The following is an 18897-nucleotide window of genomic DNA, read 5'->3' as shown; positions in this document are numbered from 1 at the left end:
TCATAAGAGATAAACAGTATATCAGAACAGTTTGTTAAATTCACTGAAATCATAATATGAAAAATAATATTATAAGATAATTTCTGCATTATTCTCTAATCAGCAGAATGATTAAATTCTAATAATTAATTATCAATTAATTGAGAATCAATTGAGAATCAATTGAGAATTGCTTATTATAAAACTTTCTTATACTTCTTGATTATTTTATAACTTCATATTTCTTCTTCATGAAAAAAAGATTTTCTTGCAAGATTCTTTTAAGAAATTCAATGTTCATCTATGTAACTTCTTATACTGATTGAAAGAAGTGATGAATATAATTTATCTTGAAAGAATTCATATAAGAAATAAATGAAGTATGATATTCAGTGACATTCTGCTAATTAATTAGTAATCAGTTATCAATTAATTGAGAGCTAAATAAATTATATAGAAATCTCATGTTGATAAAAGACAGATACACAGATTTCTGTAAATTATATATAGAAAGTTTCTTCTTAAAACAGCACTTGAATCATCTATGTAAAGTTAAGAAATTAATTATTAATCAACTCTCAATCAGTTCTTAATTAATTAATAATCAATTCATATCTAACAGTATTGTGTTTTCTCTGATTATTCTCAATCAACTGAATACTCTTCTACAGTTATTAAATATTTATTCATATTTTCTCTATAATCTTATTATAAGATGTAAAATATAAATTTTAATCTAAATATTGACAGACTTTGATATCAGTGTATTTGAACTTATACTTCTTCACTTTAAAATGAAGAAAAGAGTAATATATTTCTTTAAATAAGTGAATAGAACTTTTTTCATACTGAATCTGAATCAATTATTAGTTAATTATTAATTAATTAAGAATTAATTTAGATTATCTACATTATTCATTATTTATGTCATTTTCTCAATATTTAAAGACTCAGTTAATATTACATATGTATATTTTTATATATAAGTCTTAGAATACTCAGGCAGATCATGACTAGACTGACCGTGTAACTGTGTCTGAGACCAGGATCAGATTTTTTAATAGTCTCATTATCAATTCAACTGATTTCATTACACAGTTTTAACATTAGATAGTAGTCTCATACTGTTTCAGTGAGACTTACTGTCTACTCTTGTCACATTTTTCAAATGAGATCATGATTTCCACTTCTCAATTTAAATTATTTTTATTGCTTTAAATGACTTTAAATCTCATTTAAGCATTATCAAAAAGTGTTACTTTTTAAAAAATTAAAAATAGTCTAAAAAAAACCTTAAAATGTCTAAAAATAGTAACTTTATGCCAAGAATGAGACTAAATGAGATTAAATGAGACCACTTTCTCATTTTTTTCAAGTCATAGTTTCATTTTAAGATCTGGTATATAGTTACTTTACCTGTTTTTTTGATAGCCAGTCCCAGCGGGATTCACGCCAAGAAATGTATGAGACCAGACTAAATGAAATCAAACATGAAATTCATAATTTCAGTGATCAGTCTAATCATGACTGTACTCTACTTTAGAGATATATATTGAATAGACAGTTGTATTAGTTAGAGAGATAAGAACAGACTTAATCTGTATATTTAAGTAATTAGCAATCAATTGAAAATCAGTTAACAATCAATTCAGTGTAAATTATGTAAATACTTATCTTATTATCAGATTCAAGAATAATCTCAGCCCCGGTGGCTGAATGGTTAATGCGGCCACCCGGTAGCGCCTTGGCGTGGGAAACCAAGGCGTGTGGGTTCGAAACCCGCAGGGGATACATTAAATCCGGAACCCAAGCACCTCAGGTTCCTAATAAATACAGAGGTGTACAAATCACTCCAATAAAATCGCTCTATGTTCCTGGGCTGGGAAGTTATTATCGCATGTATCTAATTGTCACTCCTTTGTATTTCCTATGTTCTTGTTATCTTGGCGTGGTCTCAACACCTGTATTTCCTCCTGTATAACCAACACTTGGCCTGTATTTAACATCACGCAAGGACTCATCATAAGCTCCGCTTGCATATGAGTATAATGGAAGAATAATAATAATAATAATAATAATAAGAATAATCTCAGTATTAAAAGAAGAATTGTAATTATTAATAAGATTAGTAAAGTCTTCTCTATATATGAAGATTATAATAAGAGAAAAGAATTGTTCTACAATTAATTAAAAATTGATTGTAGAATTGATGATAAATAATTAAGAAAGAAAGAGTGATTTCAAATTACAAGAAAAGATGTATTGTGCGAGGTTGGGTTAGTAGCACAGGCCACATTTGTGAGGTCAGCTTACATAATGAGGTCAAGTGGCGCACTTAGCGAGGTCAAGTTTTCTGCTTCCTGAATTGGAGCGTAAACCCTCATCCACCATCGCTCATTACATAAGCCCAGACTCTTCAACTCGCTCGCCTTTGAAAAAAGGTTGGGCGCCTAAAATAGACTCCTGTGTTCCTGTTTTGGATCCTCCCAACCAGAGGTGGATCGATAGATTTATCCCCGGCTTGGCGCCAGGTCCCTGACGACCCAAAGCAAATCACGGTTCCAGGCGGGCGGCTACACTCATGGAATTCAATCAGCTTCTTCAGTTCACCCATCTTTCCTGTCCGACAAGGAATGGACTGAACCAACCAACTAATAATTCACAATATCATTTAGGTGTTGCAGCCCGCCACACTAATCAGAAGTGCACGCTATTTCTGATGGGTGATGTCACCTCACATATCTTTGATTGAATGAACTTCTGACAGGAGCCAAGAATGGTGGCCGTGTCGAGTTGGTGGTGCGTGCCATTTCATGGACAAATACACGCGCAGGCACGAAACAGACATGCAGGGTTCCAAGCAGAGATTGCAAAGCAAAAAAGGACTGCGCGCCTAAATAGGTTCTGGCCACGGCCACATTTTTAAATCGTGGTGTTTCTGTTTCGAAGGCCATGTTTATCGTGGCCTTGGACTCTTAGCTTTGTCAGGTACCTGACCTCATCGCATTTCGAGGCGGGGAGCAAACCCTTCGTTGGAATTCCATTTGCTTCTTAGTTCAAGACTCTGTTTTGTTCCTCATTCTCGACTTATTCCGCTGTCCATCTTTTAAATTCTGCAACATAGGCAACTACTTTGTTCCTGATTTGGCTGTCATCTGCTACCTTGTCTATGCTTGCCTACAATATGAGTGTTTATTCAATTATATTCTCGGTGAGTCATTCCCCGTTCATTGCTGCTACATCACTTATATTCATCTATAGGATCGACAAAATGCAGAGGCGACACTTGACACTGTCGACACCATTGACAAAAAGATTGTTTCACGTGTATGCGACTCGCTGCGTCTTCTCGAGCGTCTCGGGGCAGCGAAGGCTGCGAAACTATTAGAGAGTGTAAAGAACTACGAGCCAAACCCTTCGGACTTCACGGATAGCCCCGAGAAATAGTTATTCCGGGCCGATCAGGGGCATCATCGGCGGAGCCTTAGATAAATAACTATGATTGAGGCGTCTTTGGTGATAAGTTAAGTAGTCGGCGTCATGTGCTCTCTGAGCAAGGGCTGCTTGCTCATAATTTATTTCAGATTCCGCTTTCAAACATCAATCTGGGAGAGCACAAAGTGGCCAATGGGCAGGGCCGAATATGGGTGTTTGTGGACTTTTTGGATGGTGAGAGCTGCGAAACTGAAGCTGGAAGAAACCATACCGAAGCACAAGGCATCCCCTTCCCCTTCTTGATTGTACTATGCCATCGTCTCCTCACCGTCCCAGTATTTCCTAGGTGGTCGCCCCTCACAACGGCCACATAGGAATCATTCGTGGTCGCAGGCCACCCGACGACAGCGTTGGGAGTTCCAGATGGTGGCCCCTCCCTTGGCCACGCTTCTAGCCCTGGGGGGGACCATCGCGCACCCTGCCCGGGCGCTATGTATCCAGCATAATATGGGCCTTGCATGGACATGTTTTGTGGAAACACTCCATTATTGTACCCGGGATTGACGGCGAATGCTTCTTCTTTGGACGTAAGCCTTATACTCCCCGAGATTGGATTGTCCCACTTACCCGTACCTTCTTCCATGTTAGCTGACCCTCCTCAGCATGTGGGAACGCAATCATCAGGAAAAAAAGATAGAGCTAATTGGGCAGTGGTATTTGGGGAGGCAGCCTTCTTATATTCATCTCGCACGGGCCTCGACTAGATAGAAATTCCAATATTTCTCCCTTTTTCTCTTCACCTTGCTTCTTGTGGTGATCATTTCCTGAGCTCGGACAGGCAGCTATAATAACTCAAACTTTTGAATTCATGTATCAGGATGATTACAAACTGCCTGTATGAGCCTGCTCCTCCTCTCCCCCATGAGAGAGCCTGGATGCCTTCCCATTGGCTCTGTACATGATAAAATTTCGCTGCTAGGAAGCTAACTGTATACCGTCCTCCTCTGGCGCTGGTGGAGGTTGAAGGGGATTCATATGCCGCCAGGCCCAATGTAAACAAGCGAATCTCTGATGCGACCTCAGACCAGACTTCTTTTTGTATTTTCTTCCGCACTAACACACATGTGGTCGACAATCCGAATCTGTGTGCTCTCATGTCAGCCCTATTTCCTTGAAGAAGGAGGTAGGTGCTTCTCTGCCAAGTGCCTCTTCAAATGCTCTCTACTGAACGCTGTTTCGCACCCGGGAACCGGGCACGCATATACCCGCTGTTTTGAATCTGTTTGCTTTCATGTCAGCCCTCTTTCTTGAAGAGGAGGTAGATGCTTCTCTCACGGACTATCAAGTGCCTCTTCAAATTATCTGTTCTGTAGAATACTGCTTCACACCCGCGGACCGAGCATGGATGTACCCGCTGTTTTGAATCTGTTTGCTTTCATGTCAGCCCTCTTTCTTGAAGAGGAGGTAGATGCTTCTCTCACAGACTATCAAGTGCCTCTTCAAATTATCTGTTCTGTAGAATACTGCTTCACACCCGCGGACCGAGCATGGATGTACCCGCTCTCCTGAATCTGTTTGCTCTCATGTTAGGCCTATTTCCCGGCAAGCAGAGCGGGTGCATCTTACGGATTCTCTGATGTGTTTTCAAAGTACGGGGAGTGGGAAGGAGGAGGAAGAGGGAGGAAGGGGGAGGCGGGGTAAAAAAAAGAGAGAGAGAGAGAGAGACAGTGTGTCGTCCAGTCCTCAACGACTGGGCACGGATGATAATCAGAAGTTGGTCGATGGGATGGGATGAGATGGTATGTAAGAATGAGTGTGAATCAGACATCGGCGGTGCCAGCCTTCCGTCGAAACGCCGCCGCCGCCCATACCAGCACGAAGATTACCTTGACATTATTGAGGTTGTTGACATAACCGCCTCCCCGAGACCTGGAAAAAGGCGGGAAAAGACAGTGCCTCAATCTTCGATAGTGAAGCATCAGGGCACCAACAGTCGCCGTGCTCCAGCTGCTCAAGCGACCCGGCGTTGGGACTACCGAGGCCTTGTCGGATATGAGCTGAGGAATGGAAAGCCGTGGGTACGTGTTGCGTGGCACCCCACCTGGGAACCCGCCGAAGAGTTTCCTTCCGCCCAAGTGGAGGAGGCGAGACATCTACCGCTGAAGAAGGGTGAAGGAGGGCCAAAGAGTGCGAACAGGTTAAGAAAGGCGCGGAAACAGCAGTAGATGGTGTATTTATTAAAGCTAGTATACAATTTTGTTCCATGAAAGTACTGTCGTCCATGATTCTCGTGTAGCCAACCAGACTTACGTTCCCATCACCCGTTCGGTCATCGTTTTCTTGCGTGGGGACTTGATACTTGACTTCCGCCACCTCATGCCCCTTGAAGAAGCTTGACGTGAGCGTACCAGCTTCCGGTTCTTCGCACTTTGAGGCTCCCAAACAGACGATCCAGATGACACTGAGCAGTGTTTGATTCGGCTATAAACTCATCTTCGACCTTGCATCCCTGGAGCTTCGCTGTCGCATCCCAGCTGTACGGCCTTCTGGTGCGCCCGCCTCCGGGGGCCGCAGGCAAAGCCGGGCGGCCGAGCGCTGGGAATAAGAGGAGGTGGACTGAAAATGAGGACGTGCGCCTTCGTCGTATGAGAAACGCGGATGACGACTGGCCGGACATCGAGAGACGGTTCCCGCACCGGACACTGAATGCTCTACGGCAGCGGTGCGTGTTGCTCCAGCAGCACTGCTCATCAGGTGAAGATGGTTGGCCCTCTTGAAGCTAAACTGCTCATGTGTCGCCCAAGTAATGAGCTAAATCCTCACAAGAGGAATCCGCCTGTGAGGATTTCCGTCGCAGCAGCTTCCCCTCAAAAAAATCCTCTTCATTAGTCAGCTGAAGAAACTTGAGACGAAACTGAGCGACGAAGTCACTCTTAGGGCCAGCGTAGACGGTGTAGCTGCAGACGCCTTGCACAGCTACTGGAATATCACCTCCAAGGTGCTCCTTCACGCGGGAGATCACAATCTTAAAGCATGCCGCTGACATGCTACAAACGAAAATCTCATACTACTGGCATCTCATATTGCAAATTGCTGGAGCCCTGCGATTGCCAAACCCGGCGTCGGCGATGAAATCTTCCAGGGCGTCGCGTTCTTTGCTAGGTTCCAGGTCTATCACTCGTTGGCGGCATGGCGGCCAACGGATACGGAACCAGTGCCCCTCAATCGGAGAAATTTGGTTGATTTCGGTACTAGGCGGAGATGCCTAAGTCTCATTAGCATTGGTGGTCAGCTATGAGACTACTCCTTACCATGATCTCAGTGAGTCGTGTTCAAATGTTCAATAAGCCGCAGCTCAGTGAGGAGGTTTGTTCAGGAGCTCGATCGTGGAGGCAAAGCTAGATTGAAACATGAAGAGACAACCGGGCAGGCATCTTTGACTATTTATGTACTGATTAATGGCTTGAGCTTTGAAAGCAGGAGGCATTGAAGCTAGGAAATAACGGTGCGGCATGTTCGATTCACGAATCTTAGGGTGTAAAGAAACAAATGAAAGAAAAGGAATAATGTAAAGCTAAGCCAGGACCCGTGCCTGATAATCATCCGCGAAGAGGTAACGTATGTGGTGGTCCAATAATTAACGAAGGAAAGCAAGAGAATGTGATCAATGTAATGTGCCCATCGGGAGGTTATACTGCATCCATTCCCGGAAGCATGACGGTTCCACTGTAAAATACCTCGCTCGCTTCATCAGCAGGTCCAGCCGGTGCCGGGATCTCAAAATTCCATACAACGTGAACACTAATTCTCCAATGCTATTGATAACAGTGGAACATAAACCGCTGGCGTAACAACCAGTCCTTACCATGTCCATCCCCATTGGTACCATCTGACAGCAGACACCAGGAATAGTTCAGGGTGCATGATTCTTCTGATTTGCGCTCGGTTATCTCAGTAGACACCTCCTGGATAACGAGAATTCCATCAGAGGTAAGATTCAGGGTGGAAGAAGCGTAGTTCGCGGGTAGATTAAGAGGCGTCTCGGATATCATGCAGGGGATGATATGGGGAAGAGGTGTGGTTTGCGGAGGAAGCATATCCATGTTAGTGTCTTTGACCACCTACACGTTAGTTACCACGTACCCGTTGGTCCATTCTCTTGATTGTTGACTGGTTTTTCCCACCCCAAATTCCACCACTCCTAGGATAGATATGATTAATATTTTTTTATTCCAGAGCTTAGATAATATGAGTACTCCCTCCGAGATATATAAAAAGTCAAGATCTTAAGGCGTTGGGTAGCTGGTGGAGGATAATAACGGGTACGTGGTAACTAACGTGTAGGTGGTCAAAGACACTATCTGCTTGCAAGTGCCTTGGATCTATCACACATCTTCCTAGGGCTGGAAGGACTGATTGGTACTTAAATCCTGACTCACTGAACTGCGCAAAAAGAAAAGCAAATACCAGACTTCCCTTGGCTCATCCCAGAGCCATTGGCCTCAAAGGGTTGCTTCCACACGAAAAATGCCAAATCAGGCAACCGTCGCCTGCAAGTACATGCATTAGGCGATGTACTGGCAAGAGGGGCAGATCAAGGATCTCAGCCTCGCTGCATCTCTTTACTTTCTTGAACTGGGAGGGAGTGCTACAAGGCTATATAAACCTCGTGTCGTTCCCCCCTCCATCCTTTGAATTTTAGAATTAAACAGCAAGCAAATGCCCGAAAGATCTATTTCTGATCAATCAAGCTCCTGATCTCCCTACCGTATCCCCAAAGCCGAGGATCCATCTACATAAAATGGCTCCCCCCAACGAGCAGAGTCTTTCTCAAGGCATCCAAGCCGAGCTGCAGGCCAAAAAACAACGACTCGCGCTGCTGGAACAAGAAGAGGTCCAGGCGCTATCCTACATGCAGGAACTTCAGGCTCAGGCACGAGTAATACAACAGCTGAACACGAGTGCCAGGGAGGTTCAAGCGGCCCGTGCAGTACAGACTAGCGGCAAGACGGTGGCGCAACAGGTTCAAGACCAGATGACAGAAGTGGCCAGAATCCAAGCTGAGGTAGAGGTTGTGCGAAGCACGATTGAATTACTCAGTGGTCCATAGTAAATCCACGAGGTAGTGTATACAACTCAATTCCTCCGATCCCTGCTGACCAGGTACACTAGACATATTGTGCCAATCGCGATAAGCGGCCACCGCGTGTGTGGTCTTTCGAGCTCAGCTTTCAGCTCCCCTTTTCTTCGGACTTCACTTTCAACTCTTGCGAAGAGATCACCCTCCGTTTCGTCTCCATCCCCAAAGACCTTCTCGGCTTTTTCGCCCGGGTCCTTCAACCCCAGCTTGGCTTCCTGTTCTGGCGTTAAAGTTGGACTCGAGAAAGTCACACGTTGTTGTACTCCCAACTCTTGTCTCTTTTTTTCAAAGCATGCCAATTCGACTACCTTTTGCTTCAAAATGTCAAGCTCAGGTTGCCAAATAGTCAATTTAAAAAATGCTTCCACTCTCTGATTACGGTCCCAATCATAGTAGCGGGAATCTAGAGCATGGCAGTAGACATTTCCGAAGGAGTGAGGTTTCAAAAGTCCGTGAGCAATAGCTTGGTCCTCGTATGCCTGCTGGCGCCAGACCTTCACCACGGGAAGCTCTGATCGCAGTCGTCGGTGAGGGTTGTATGAAGTGTGCACATGCTCACACACGGAGTTAATGAAGTCTCGAGCTGCGATCATAAATGGGAAAGCGAGCAAGGGCTCGGCAATTTGCACCACCTGGAGGTTGGTGAGCCAGTAAGGGGGAACCGCAAACAACTGAACCGGGAGAGTATGACTCCACTCCCAATCCAGAATAGAAGTAATGTTGAAGTTGTCATCAACAACAATATTGGGCGGGCGGAGATCGCCATGCATCAAAATAAAAGGGCCATGGTTGTACTTTGGTTTAACCCAGTTCATCACAACACCCTGACCAGCCCAAATACTGTATCGATAATGTTGCGCATCCTCTTCCCCCATTATTGAATCCGGGCATCGGGAGTAGTCGTTGTAGATGAGTCTGAAAATCAGGTAGACATAATCGATTGCGGAGGTGAATGTCTGCTGAGGAGGCAGAAAACGCGAACAAAAGTCAAAACCACCGACCTCTTGGTCATTGATATCGACTGATAGAGGTCGGTTGTTGGCAAATATCCAGTTCTCATCATTCTCATCCAGAGTGAGAGCTCCGATTCGGTCGAATTGTTGGTGATAGAGTTGGATATAGACATCAGCGAGTTGGGTGTACAAATGTTCTCTTGTACTTTTCTCAAGATCTGGAAGCACAACACCAGCCAATGTCTTCCCTTCAGTATACTCCATAAGCATAAATGGAAGGCCGAGGACGTTGTCATCGCCGTGTATGGAGTAGCCGTGGAGACGAGGAATGGGAATGGTGGTCTTCTCTGCAATATACCTAGTTGATGTTAGCTTCACTTGTAGTTCTACCATCAATTTCCACGAAACACCTGGGAGGGGGCCCGCCTACTTCATGGTTGCAATTTCGCCGCGCATCTTCTCCTCCGGAAATGCTAGTCGGGGGAGAAGAGGAATCCTGACCATCCACTTCTCACCTTCCACGCTCTCAGCATCCTGGTTAAAGATCACAGGAAAGCAGACGTTAAAGCCACCCTTTTTCCAGTCCGAAAAGATACGACAGGGACTTTTGGCAGGATGAAAGGATGTGGCCAGCTTACAGACTTTTGAAGGATCAATGGAAGCTATAAGCTCCTCTGCAGCTTGATCAACTCTGTGCTTTGTGATTTGATCCATAATTGGATGATTCTAGAGACCAAAATATTTGTGGGAGAAGCTGGCAAGAAGAACTGAGAATGTTGTAAGCATCTGAACCCATGTTTTTTGCAGCCTTGTTGTTTGCTCTTCTGCGAGAACAAATGCAGGGGGTGAGCTCCCATGTCACGTGACATTCTAGAGTTTGGGTTAGGCTCCAGGGGCTCTAAAGCAACCTTGGAATGACTAAGCCCCTAATTTCTGAAAGTCCATCCTTTGTTTGTATCACTCTGCCAATGTGGTTCCATAGATCATGCTTGCACACCGCACGTCCACAGTCAGAAGGGCATACTGTGTTGGTCATTGTCATGTTCTATTCCAAGGCAGCCATCCTGAGATTGGCATGCTCAAGCAGGCGGGGATTAGGCCCCAGCTTCATGTAGCACCTCTCCTTTGTTAAGCAGCAGTTCAACCACTACTCTGCCAGGTCGGCACAGTAAAAAATGGCACCTCGCACCCCACGATTTTGTCCATTATTATCATCACAACCATTGCATTCCTCTTCTCGTGTCCAGCATAACATTGTTTTTGATTAGGTCTATACATGAGGGTTAAGCCCTGTTGATACATACAGCCTTGCAGAGGTGCAACCACCAGGCGCTGGGCAGGGAATCGAACTCACCGATGCGCCTTGATCGCGTCGCGGAGGGACTTCAAAAGCTCAGTAGGCGAACCGTACAATGTACCCTGACACATGATGGCGCTCTGATAGCTGAGCAGCTTCGGGTTCAGCTGCACAACTGTCTCCTCACCACTTATGCTCTCAACAGTGATCTTGTTGGCACCGCTACCATCCCGTGTGATGAAGGTATCCAGCCCCAGCTCCTCGTCTGTCATCATTGCGTAGCCCAAGATCATCCAAAAAAAAATGCTTCGGGTCTTCACTGATATATCCACGCCTCCGCCTTCATTCCACAGACTGCAAACGCATGGACAATCGACGCGTCGGCTGGGCCTTGAAGACCTCCCGTGTGACGGCGCCGACCTTTTGACCTCATTACCAGATATGGACAAGGACTAGGGCACGACCTTAGGGCTTCCTTTGTTTATCTGCAACACTTCGCGTAGCAGCTTTCATCCTTTTCTTTCTTCTTCAGCTTTGAATCTTCGTATATTGCGCTCTATTTGTATGTTAGGTCGAATAGAATTGGCATCGTTACATCCCGCACATAGCGCGCCATCTGCAGCAGCGCACTTTTGCTCCTGATCTTATCCTTGGGTTTTTTCAACTCACCGACGACCCGGATATCCTTCCAGTTGTGCTTTCCACTGATGTCACTCGCGTTTCGGTCCCTGAGGAGGAGATCAATCTGTCGCTCCGTCGCTCTTGCTCGCCGTGGTGAAATAGACGCTTGGTGCATCCGGCAGGAACTCGTCCTGGAATCCAAACCACCAGTCGAGGGCGTCTTTCTCTGTTGGCGGGTCGGGGAAGCCCGACCATCCACTGTCAGCTCCGGAGCCAAGCGCGCGGCGAGTGGCATCATCTGCCCGTGTGTTCCAGTCTTTTCCTTCAAAATATTTTTTGAAGAAACCCTCAACATCCTGGTGAGTACAGCCCTCAATCTCCTCGAAGAGTCTTCCTTCCACCAGCCGACGCGTCTGCTCTGACCCTTTCTGCGATGATGATGTAGATCTGAACGACGTGCCATCAAATGACGGAGGAATGCTCGTCGGGGGGGTGGTTCGAGAGATACTGGTGATAAGGTCGAGGACCGAAGATGTGTGAACAGCCTTGATAGTTCAGAAGCAACATCTCTTTTGCTTATCGGGGGTCGGAGATTAAAGCAGCTTTTTCATCCATTAAAGTGATTAAAAGCTTTGATATCGCTGTTTGGCGGATATCATCAGGGTCATCGTCAGCGCCGTCGTAGGATGTTAGGGATAGCCGTTCCGCATCTTGGAGCAAGTCACGTACACGATCGAGCGAGTCAGCCAAAGGATATTTTGTGATGATAGAGAGTTCGGCTTGCGATAATTTTGCCATACCTGCGACGCGAGCTGTCACAGAATATTGAGAGAGTTGCTTGAAGAGGCAGCCCTGGCAAACCAGAAGCCTTCGGGGATGTGCCAAGACCCTAAGCCCAGGCGGGCGCGGGTACGGGGGAGGAATTACTTAATCCCGAGATGGTGCCAAGTGATATCCTTCTGGCTCATCCTTCATTAACCGTGCTTCAAAGGCTAACGATCCTAACAGCTAATGTTTTACAGATATACTTTCTAGGCTACAACAGATACTTGACAAATTAGTGACTGTGTGATATCAGATTGACTATAATCTGACATGTAGAGTCAAGCTGAGACACTCTGTTGAGGCAATATAAAGGCATTTATCTTAAAACTCTGAATATTGTTAATGCTTCTCTAGCCTGAAACATATAAGATCTCTTCATTCATGTTTGAAAAGACAATTTCAGTTACTTAAGCAAGAATAGAATTACTAACTACTGAGAATTTCTATTACTCATGAAGCAGTTTTCTGAACATAATTTTAGATATTCAGTAGATGTAGTGAATAGTCTCTGATTAACTTTACACTCTTGAATCATTTCTCTAAAAATAATCTTCAGTTTCTTGTGAACAAATTCTCACTGCAGCTTATTACAATTTGAAATCTTCTTAGTAATTACTTAATTTTGAATTCATTGAAGTAACAAGAGTGGCATTTTCAGATATATTTAAAACTGAAGTACTATTTCTATCACATTCTCTCAGTCATTATCAATGATGAAGAAGTTAATAAGAAAATAAGAAGCTTTACTTTGACACATTTACTGTAATATTTTCACTTTATACAGCAGTCTCTGTCTGAGATACACAGATTTTACTTAATCTGTAAAACTGTTTCTCAGAGAGCTTGTATCTGAAGATTTTTATCTATTTATAAGAATAAGTACTCACAGGTGATTATTCAGATGTTTGCAGCTTGACATGATATATACTGTTAACTACTAGAAGTATTCATGATAGAAAGATAAAATATAAAGATTAAATATATAATAGTATTCAAGCTGAGTTATGAATAGTATTCATGAACTTCAGTCTATATAGTTATATATAGTCAAGAGCTGCTAGTTCTATTAATTATATAAGAGATAGAAATAGAGATAAAGAATCTGTAAGAAGTAAGATTTCTTATATATTCTTCTCTTTCTAAGACTTTATCTGTGAAGTCTTTCACTGAGTGACTTCATAGAATCAGCTCAGTACTGTAGTAATACTTACTAAAAACTCTTTATATCTATAAAAAATCTCAGTGAGGAAAAATCTCTTATTACTATAAAGAGAAAAGAGTCTATTACTCAGTTTCTTATTTTATAAGATTCTTTATAATTTACAGATTCTTCTCTAACTACTACACAGATTCATCTCATATCTTTTATATAGAAGAGTTCTGATTGACTCTCAATTATTTTTATAAGATTCTTGTATAATTATTATATAGATTCATCTCATAGATGAATCACTCTCTATAAGATTATTCTTATTAAAGAGAAGTATTCATGAGTTAATCTTTCACTTATTCTTATGAATTATTGTTCTTTAATACTGTAGAATTATAAGGAATTTTTCATTCTTTTATCAACTCTGTAAAATTATAGAATCAAGATATTTATAGTCTGTAATTACTCTTTATAGTTATATAAAAAGATTCAGATCTGTAATTTATAATCACTTTTATTTACTAGAGTAATCTGACTATTTTATAAGATTACTCACAGTGTAAGTAAATCTCTCTAAAGTAGTATAAATACTTCAGATCTATCTATGAAATCTTATCTTCTTTTTTCTTTTTCTGTAATAGCTTTTATTCTTATAAACTGTGAGTATTCTTATTCATCTATGAAGAGTTTTTACTTAGATAATAGAGAGAGAGTATTTCTAACAATATCTGTATATTAATTCAAGAACTTTTCAAGAATAAAAATTTTTTTAATTTTAATATCTTTATAAATGATATCTGACTACTGTTGAGTTTCTTATAAGTATCTCTATAACTTCTCTGATCACTTTTTATCAGCTGATAAAGTAGAGACACTGCTACTTATAACTATGTCTTTATTTCTCTCAGTCTTATCACTGTATCTGATCTTCAGATCAGCAGTTAACTCTATATCTCTTTCAGATTAGTCTCTGACTTTAAGCAGTATAGTTCTCTTCTTTACTATAAGTCTTCTTATAAGTAATTTCTTACAGATTCTAGCTAACAGTTCTTACAAAGCTCTCAGTGTTATCAGTGTCTTCTGCAGCTCTATAAGTCTATAATCATTTCTTCTCTATCTGTACAATCTCTGATCAGATATATATAAATATATCTAGATTCTCTATTAATAATTCTTGCACTGCAGTGCATTTCTGTAATCTCATTATTAATAAGAGATGAGTCTCTGAGTATCTGTAAAATTCAGATAATTAAGATAATATAAATATTATAAATTTATAATAGAAGTTAATCTGAGCAGATAAACTCTCTCTTTATATCTTAATTATTTCTAAGCTGAATACTTCAGTATAACTGAGAGAGTAGATATAGCTTTATAAGAGATATCTGATTATATATATAAACAGTCAGTCTTTAAGATTCTGTTATAACTATATATACTCTGATATTCAGCTTCTCTGAAGTCTGTGCATTTCTGACAGTCTTTATATTAAATATAATAATTATCTGTATTATAAGCATGATACTCTCTACTTCTTTAAAGAGAAAAATTAATAGTTGTGAGAGAGTTAAGTGTTGTAAGTATTAAGAGTATAAGTATGAATTTTCTTTATTTTTTCTTTATTAATCTCTAAATTGTGTTCATAGCTCTGTTTATTTTCTTGTTTTTCAGCTTTAATAAGAATATAATTTCTTCTTCTCTTATATACACTGCAGACTGTTCATTTCAGTAGAAACTCATTATCTTATAGACTAGAATTTATAAATAATAGTGTTAATATCTTTATTATAATCAGATTCTTAGCAAAGACTGTATTATTCTAACTTATTAGAATTTATAGTATGAAAGTCATATCTCAGCTTCTATAGATATCTTATCTACTCAGATAATTCTTAAGTAAACTTATTCATCTTATCAGAATACTCTTATCACTGAATTGTGATTCAAAGGTTGCTTAAGTCAGTGTATGATTACAGGCGTACGCCGGCTTCTTATATATTGTAATATCATACACTAAATTAATTAGCAGCTGCTATGACCTCTTTACACTTGTACATGTATGCTAGTAGTTTGAAAGCGGCCGTGGTATTATCTGACAGTTATATGTTCTTTCAAATCACATTCTTCTTCACCAGATTCAGTCACGCTTATGTGATCATGTTGTACATTCTAGCTTCATGCAGATTAGCTCATCACTAGTGTCTCATAATTATGTGATCTATTTCTGATTCAGCTAGTATTCTATGTACATTCTTACAAAGAAACTTTCACTATATTACATCACTTATTCATTAACTTTTCTCATTCTTCAATCATCTTCTTCATTATCATTATCATTGAATGTTACTATCTTATTCAAGATTTCTATTTCTTCTTCTGTTCAACTCTTTCTATCTGTTCATCTATCACATTGTATGTATTTCTGGCAATGATTCTCTGTTTTCACAACAAGTGTTCTCATAGTGCTCATACTGAGCAGTTTATTAGCAGTAAGTGTAACATATTGTGAAATATGACCAGAACTTGTTTATCTTCTAACAATTGTCAGAACATACTATTATGAATGACATATCTTCTCTATCTTCTTATACATCTCTGACTCTCTTTTCTTCAGCAGCATCTGATCATATTTTCCTGATTATATTGTATAGTCACAGATGCTGATGTTTTTGATTTGTGTAGAATCTTCACACATTGACAGATCTGCATCTGCTAATGATTATGATCTCAATATTGAATCATTGATCAAGAACTTGAAGAATGTGATAATGAAGAAATTGTCTGTGTCATGTGTGACCAGGTCTTCTGTGTCTCTCTCTGCTCTCTCTGTTCCTTTCTCTGCCGCTCTCTCTCAATCTTCTACATCTGCCTCTGTGTCTGATTCTCCCGCTCCTGCTACCCCTGTTTCTGTAACCCTCACTTCTGCCACTCCTGGTTTTGCTGTCTCTGCTTTTGTTACTAGCTCTCTCTGTTTCAAGGAGATATTGTATAGACTTAATGAATCATGTCTTTCAGTGTGTATACTCTCACTCTTCTTACTGACTCTCAGAATAATTTATTGTATAAAGACTGTGTATGATACAACTATCTGAAGCTTGATCATAAATGCTGATTATTACATTCATTTTAAATATTCATGATAAAGCAATTGTTTATTCATATCAGAGAATTACTTCTCTTCTCAATAGTATCAAGATTATAAGTCTTTTTCTTTTCATTTTTTCAATCTGATACTGATTTTTCTGTTCTTAGAGGAAATTGTTATGAGTTTTACTATACATGAAGTCATGATATTCACAGATATCAAGAAGCTTTTTATAACTGTAAAGTTCAATATTATGAAGATATTCACTCTGATGAATTTCTTTAAGATAATAGATTTTTATCAGTCTATTCTCTGATATCTGTTATCTGACTTTATAATGCAGATGAAAGATATCTGTGTTTTCAGAAATAAGAACACAGATGTTATACTCTTTTACATCTGCAGATGTGAGACTTGTACATCTTGTCTGAAATATCATTATAAGAATGAGCTGTTCACATGCTGTGTTCTGCTTTCTGCATTTCTCTGTGTCTCTCTCTCTCTTTCTGAGAAGTCTTGTGTGTGTTGTAATTACATATATAACTCTAAGATCAGTGAGTGTTTATTTGATAACTGTTCTTATCTCTGATTTTTCAATTTTCATATGCTAATAATAGTTCTTAGTTACTTCAGTGTCAGAGATTATTCTAATTAAAGATGATAATACTGCAGAGACTACTCTCTTTCACTCTTAAGCTTCTCTTATCACTTTCTCTCTCTCTTCTGCAGAGAAGGTTGTGTGCATATCAGATTATAAGTGTTCAGTTCTGAGTGACTTCTGCTGTTATTTATTCAGTTCTGTATCTTCTTCTTCTTCTATTTCTTTCATCTCTGTTCTCTCTGCTCTGGCTTCTGATTCTGCAGGTTTCATGCTCTTCTTCAATTTCTCTATATATATACATGCATATTTCTATATTGGCATTCCAGTCAATCTTGTAATAAATGACATTAATATCATACACAGAGCAGTAGAGAAATCAGAGATATGCACAGCATTATTGTAAGAGTAGCTTGCAGCTCTCAAATTTCTTATAGATCTTGAGTTTTGAGATTTCCTTTGTTTTTAACATTTTTCAGATGATATGACATTGAAAATAGATTAAACATGTAATATATGAAAATGAATAAGATATGTATAATAATATTTGTCTTTTACAGCTAACTTTTACAGTTAATGATCAATTCATTATCTCTTTTCTTACACTTTTTCTTTATCTACTAGTCATCACTCTTATATAATCTCTATATAATACAGTGTTCAGTGACTAGATTCAGCAGCTTTCATCTTTTATAATTCTGTTTTATATATTATACTGTCTCTCTTCATCTACTCAGATCACTATAGTAAACAGCTTATTAAAACTAATCTCATCTGATCTCTGAGCATCTTCAGAGATTAAGATAACTTAATCTCACATATCTACAAATGTTTTTAATAATTCATTCTCTGTGATCTCTGTGATTAAACTGATATAAATAGTTAAATTCAACTCTGAATTTCTTTTTCTTCTGCAATCTGACTTATATACAAGTCTGTCACTTTGAGACTGCTCTTTACTGCATTACATCTGCTATCTATAGTATGTTATCATACAATCAGCTACAGTCTTATTACTTATTGAAGTATGATATTTATCTGATTTCTTCATTTCTTCTCATTCTTTTCTTATAATTGTGAAAAGATTGAAATAAGTGAGATTATCTGATTCATAAGTATCTATGATTTCTCTTACTTTATAAGACTTTTTAATTATAAGTCTTTTCTTTTTCAACACTGATAATAGTGCTGTGAATAATTATAATTCACTCAAGTCTTATATCTTTACTTTCACAAGTTATGAATCATTAATTAAGTTGTGTAAGATTCATCTCTCTGATTTCTTCAATGCATATATTCTCAGAGAATGTGATTTAAGTATCTTATATAACTTAAATTATCTAGATTAAAACTTCTCAGAACTCTCATTATATATGAGAACTTATATTCTCATCTTAAGACTTGATTTCTTAACAAGTGAGTCTCATATTCTTTTCAATTGAATTGCTCAGTTCAGAAGTAACTTATTAGCTTTTGCATATACATAGCTGATCTCTTTCAATCTTGGTTCCATGTTCACAACTGTTGTGTTCACAACTGCTACTGCTGTGTTCATAACTGCTGTTTCTACTGTGTCTGCAACTGTTGCATCCGCGTCTGTTGTGTCTGTGACTGTTGTGTCTGTAACTGCTGTTCTCTCTCACATCTTTTCTGAAGCATTCTTCGGGATGCGCGGATGCAATTCATACAACAGGTAGAATGATGAACACTTGAAGACTGCATGCTATCAAATTCATGTGATCAATAGTGCCTGCCTGAGATATTCATTTCATAGTCTTATAGACTTGCTCACTAGATATTTCATCAGTATATTA

General features: G+C 39.9%; 9 protein-coding genes and 1 pseudogene across 11 annotated transcripts; 3 read left to right on the top strand and 7 right to left on the bottom strand.

The window, feature by feature from the left end:
* Window positions 1–1681: 1681 nt before the first annotated feature.
* Window positions 1682–1770, top strand: BDBG_17763 (annotated as a pseudogene). The gene has a single exon. The product of its transcript is annotated as a tRNA-OTHER (tRNA).
* Window positions 1771–3043: 1273 nt separating this feature from the next.
* On the bottom strand, window positions 3044–5116 carry BDBG_08483. 2 transcript variants are annotated; one of them, XM_031723580.1, is made up of 3 exons: window positions 4750–4777; window positions 4042–4693; window positions 3044–3990 (listed from the first exon to the last, which is right to left on the bottom strand). In XM_031723580.1, exons 2-3 carry the CDS (start codon window positions 4055–4057, stop codon window positions 3560–3562), a joined length of 447 nt encoding a protein of 148 aa, XP_031580784.1. In that variant the 5' UTR covers window positions 4058–4693; window positions 4750–4777; the 3' UTR covers window positions 3044–3559. The 2 variants fall into 2 exon arrangements, with proteins under 2 accessions (XP_031580784.1, XP_031580783.1); XM_031723579.1 differs by lacking the exon at window positions 4750–4777 and adding an exon at window positions 4900–5116 and having other exon boundaries at window positions 3044–4693.
* Window positions 3164–3426, top strand: BDBG_17762 (uncharacterized protein; the record flags this gene model as incomplete). The annotated part of the gene is made up of 2 exons (XM_031725413.1): window positions 3164–3190; window positions 3241–3426. 2 exons carry the CDS (start codon window positions 3164–3166, stop codon window positions 3424–3426), a joined length of 213 nt encoding a protein of 70 aa, XP_031580785.1.
* Window positions 5117–5195: 79 nt separating the features above from the next.
* Window positions 5196–7042, top strand: BDBG_08482 (uncharacterized protein; the record flags this gene model as incomplete). Its single annotated transcript, XM_031723578.1, has 1 exon — window positions 5196–7042. The coding sequence occupies one exon, from the start codon at window positions 5196–5198 to the stop codon at window positions 5637–5639; it is 444 nt and encodes a 147-aa protein (XP_031580782.1). The 3' UTR covers window positions 5640–7042.
* On the bottom strand, window positions 6203–6460 carry BDBG_17761 (uncharacterized protein; the record flags this gene model as incomplete). The annotated part of the gene is made up of 1 exon (XM_031725412.1): window positions 6203–6460. One exon carries the CDS (start codon window positions 6458–6460, stop codon window positions 6203–6205), a length of 258 nt encoding a protein of 85 aa, XP_031580781.1.
* A 61-nt stretch (window positions 7043–7103) lies between the features above and the next one.
* BDBG_17760 (uncharacterized protein) lies at window positions 7104–7517 on the bottom strand (the record flags this gene model as incomplete). The annotated part of the gene is made up of 2 exons (XM_031725411.1): window positions 7104–7215; window positions 7255–7517. 2 exons carry the CDS (start codon window positions 7515–7517, stop codon window positions 7104–7106), a joined length of 375 nt encoding a protein of 124 aa, XP_031580780.1.
* Window positions 7518–8550: 1033 nt separating this feature from the next.
* Window positions 8551–10221, bottom strand: BDBG_08480 (uncharacterized protein; the record flags this gene model as incomplete). The annotated part of the gene is made up of 2 exons (XM_002621062.1): window positions 8551–9865; window positions 9938–10221. 2 exons carry the CDS (start codon window positions 10219–10221, stop codon window positions 8551–8553), a joined length of 1599 nt encoding a protein of 532 aa, XP_002621108.1.
* A 636-nt stretch (window positions 10222–10857) lies between these two features.
* On the bottom strand, window positions 10858–11076 carry BDBG_17759 (uncharacterized protein; the record flags this gene model as incomplete). Its single annotated transcript, XM_031725410.1, has 1 exon — window positions 10858–11076. One exon carries the CDS (start codon window positions 11074–11076, stop codon window positions 10858–10860), a length of 219 nt encoding a protein of 72 aa, XP_031580779.1.
* A 284-nt stretch (window positions 11077–11360) lies between these two features.
* On the bottom strand, window positions 11361–11888 carry BDBG_17758 (uncharacterized protein; the record flags this gene model as incomplete). The annotated part of the gene is made up of 1 exon (XM_031725409.1): window positions 11361–11888. One exon carries the CDS (start codon window positions 11886–11888, stop codon window positions 11361–11363), a length of 528 nt encoding a protein of 175 aa, XP_031580778.1.
* Window positions 11889–12001: 113 nt separating this feature from the next.
* BDBG_17757 (uncharacterized protein) lies at window positions 12002–12223 on the bottom strand (the record flags this gene model as incomplete). The annotated part of the gene is made up of 1 exon (XM_031725408.1): window positions 12002–12223. The coding sequence occupies one exon, from the start codon at window positions 12221–12223 to the stop codon at window positions 12002–12004; it is 222 nt and encodes a 73-aa protein (XP_031580777.1).
* Window positions 12224–18897: the final 6674 nt, after the last annotated feature.

Source organism: Blastomyces gilchristii (assembly GCF_000003855.2).
Source record: "Blastomyces gilchristii SLH14081 genomic scaffold supercont1.24, whole genome shotgun sequence".
Classification (NCBI taxonomy): domain Eukaryota; kingdom Fungi; phylum Ascomycota; class Eurotiomycetes; order Onygenales; family Ajellomycetaceae; genus Blastomyces; species Blastomyces gilchristii.
Note: the sequence above shows the minus strand (reverse complement) of the source record. Positions and strands in the feature narration are given on the sequence as shown.

What these genes read in the sequence shown, in the direction of transcription:
- BDBG_08483 (XM_031723579.1), bottom strand. Translation starts at nt 4,057, where the DNA reads ATGGAAGAAGGTACGGGTAAGTGGGACAATCCAATCTCGGGGAGTATA.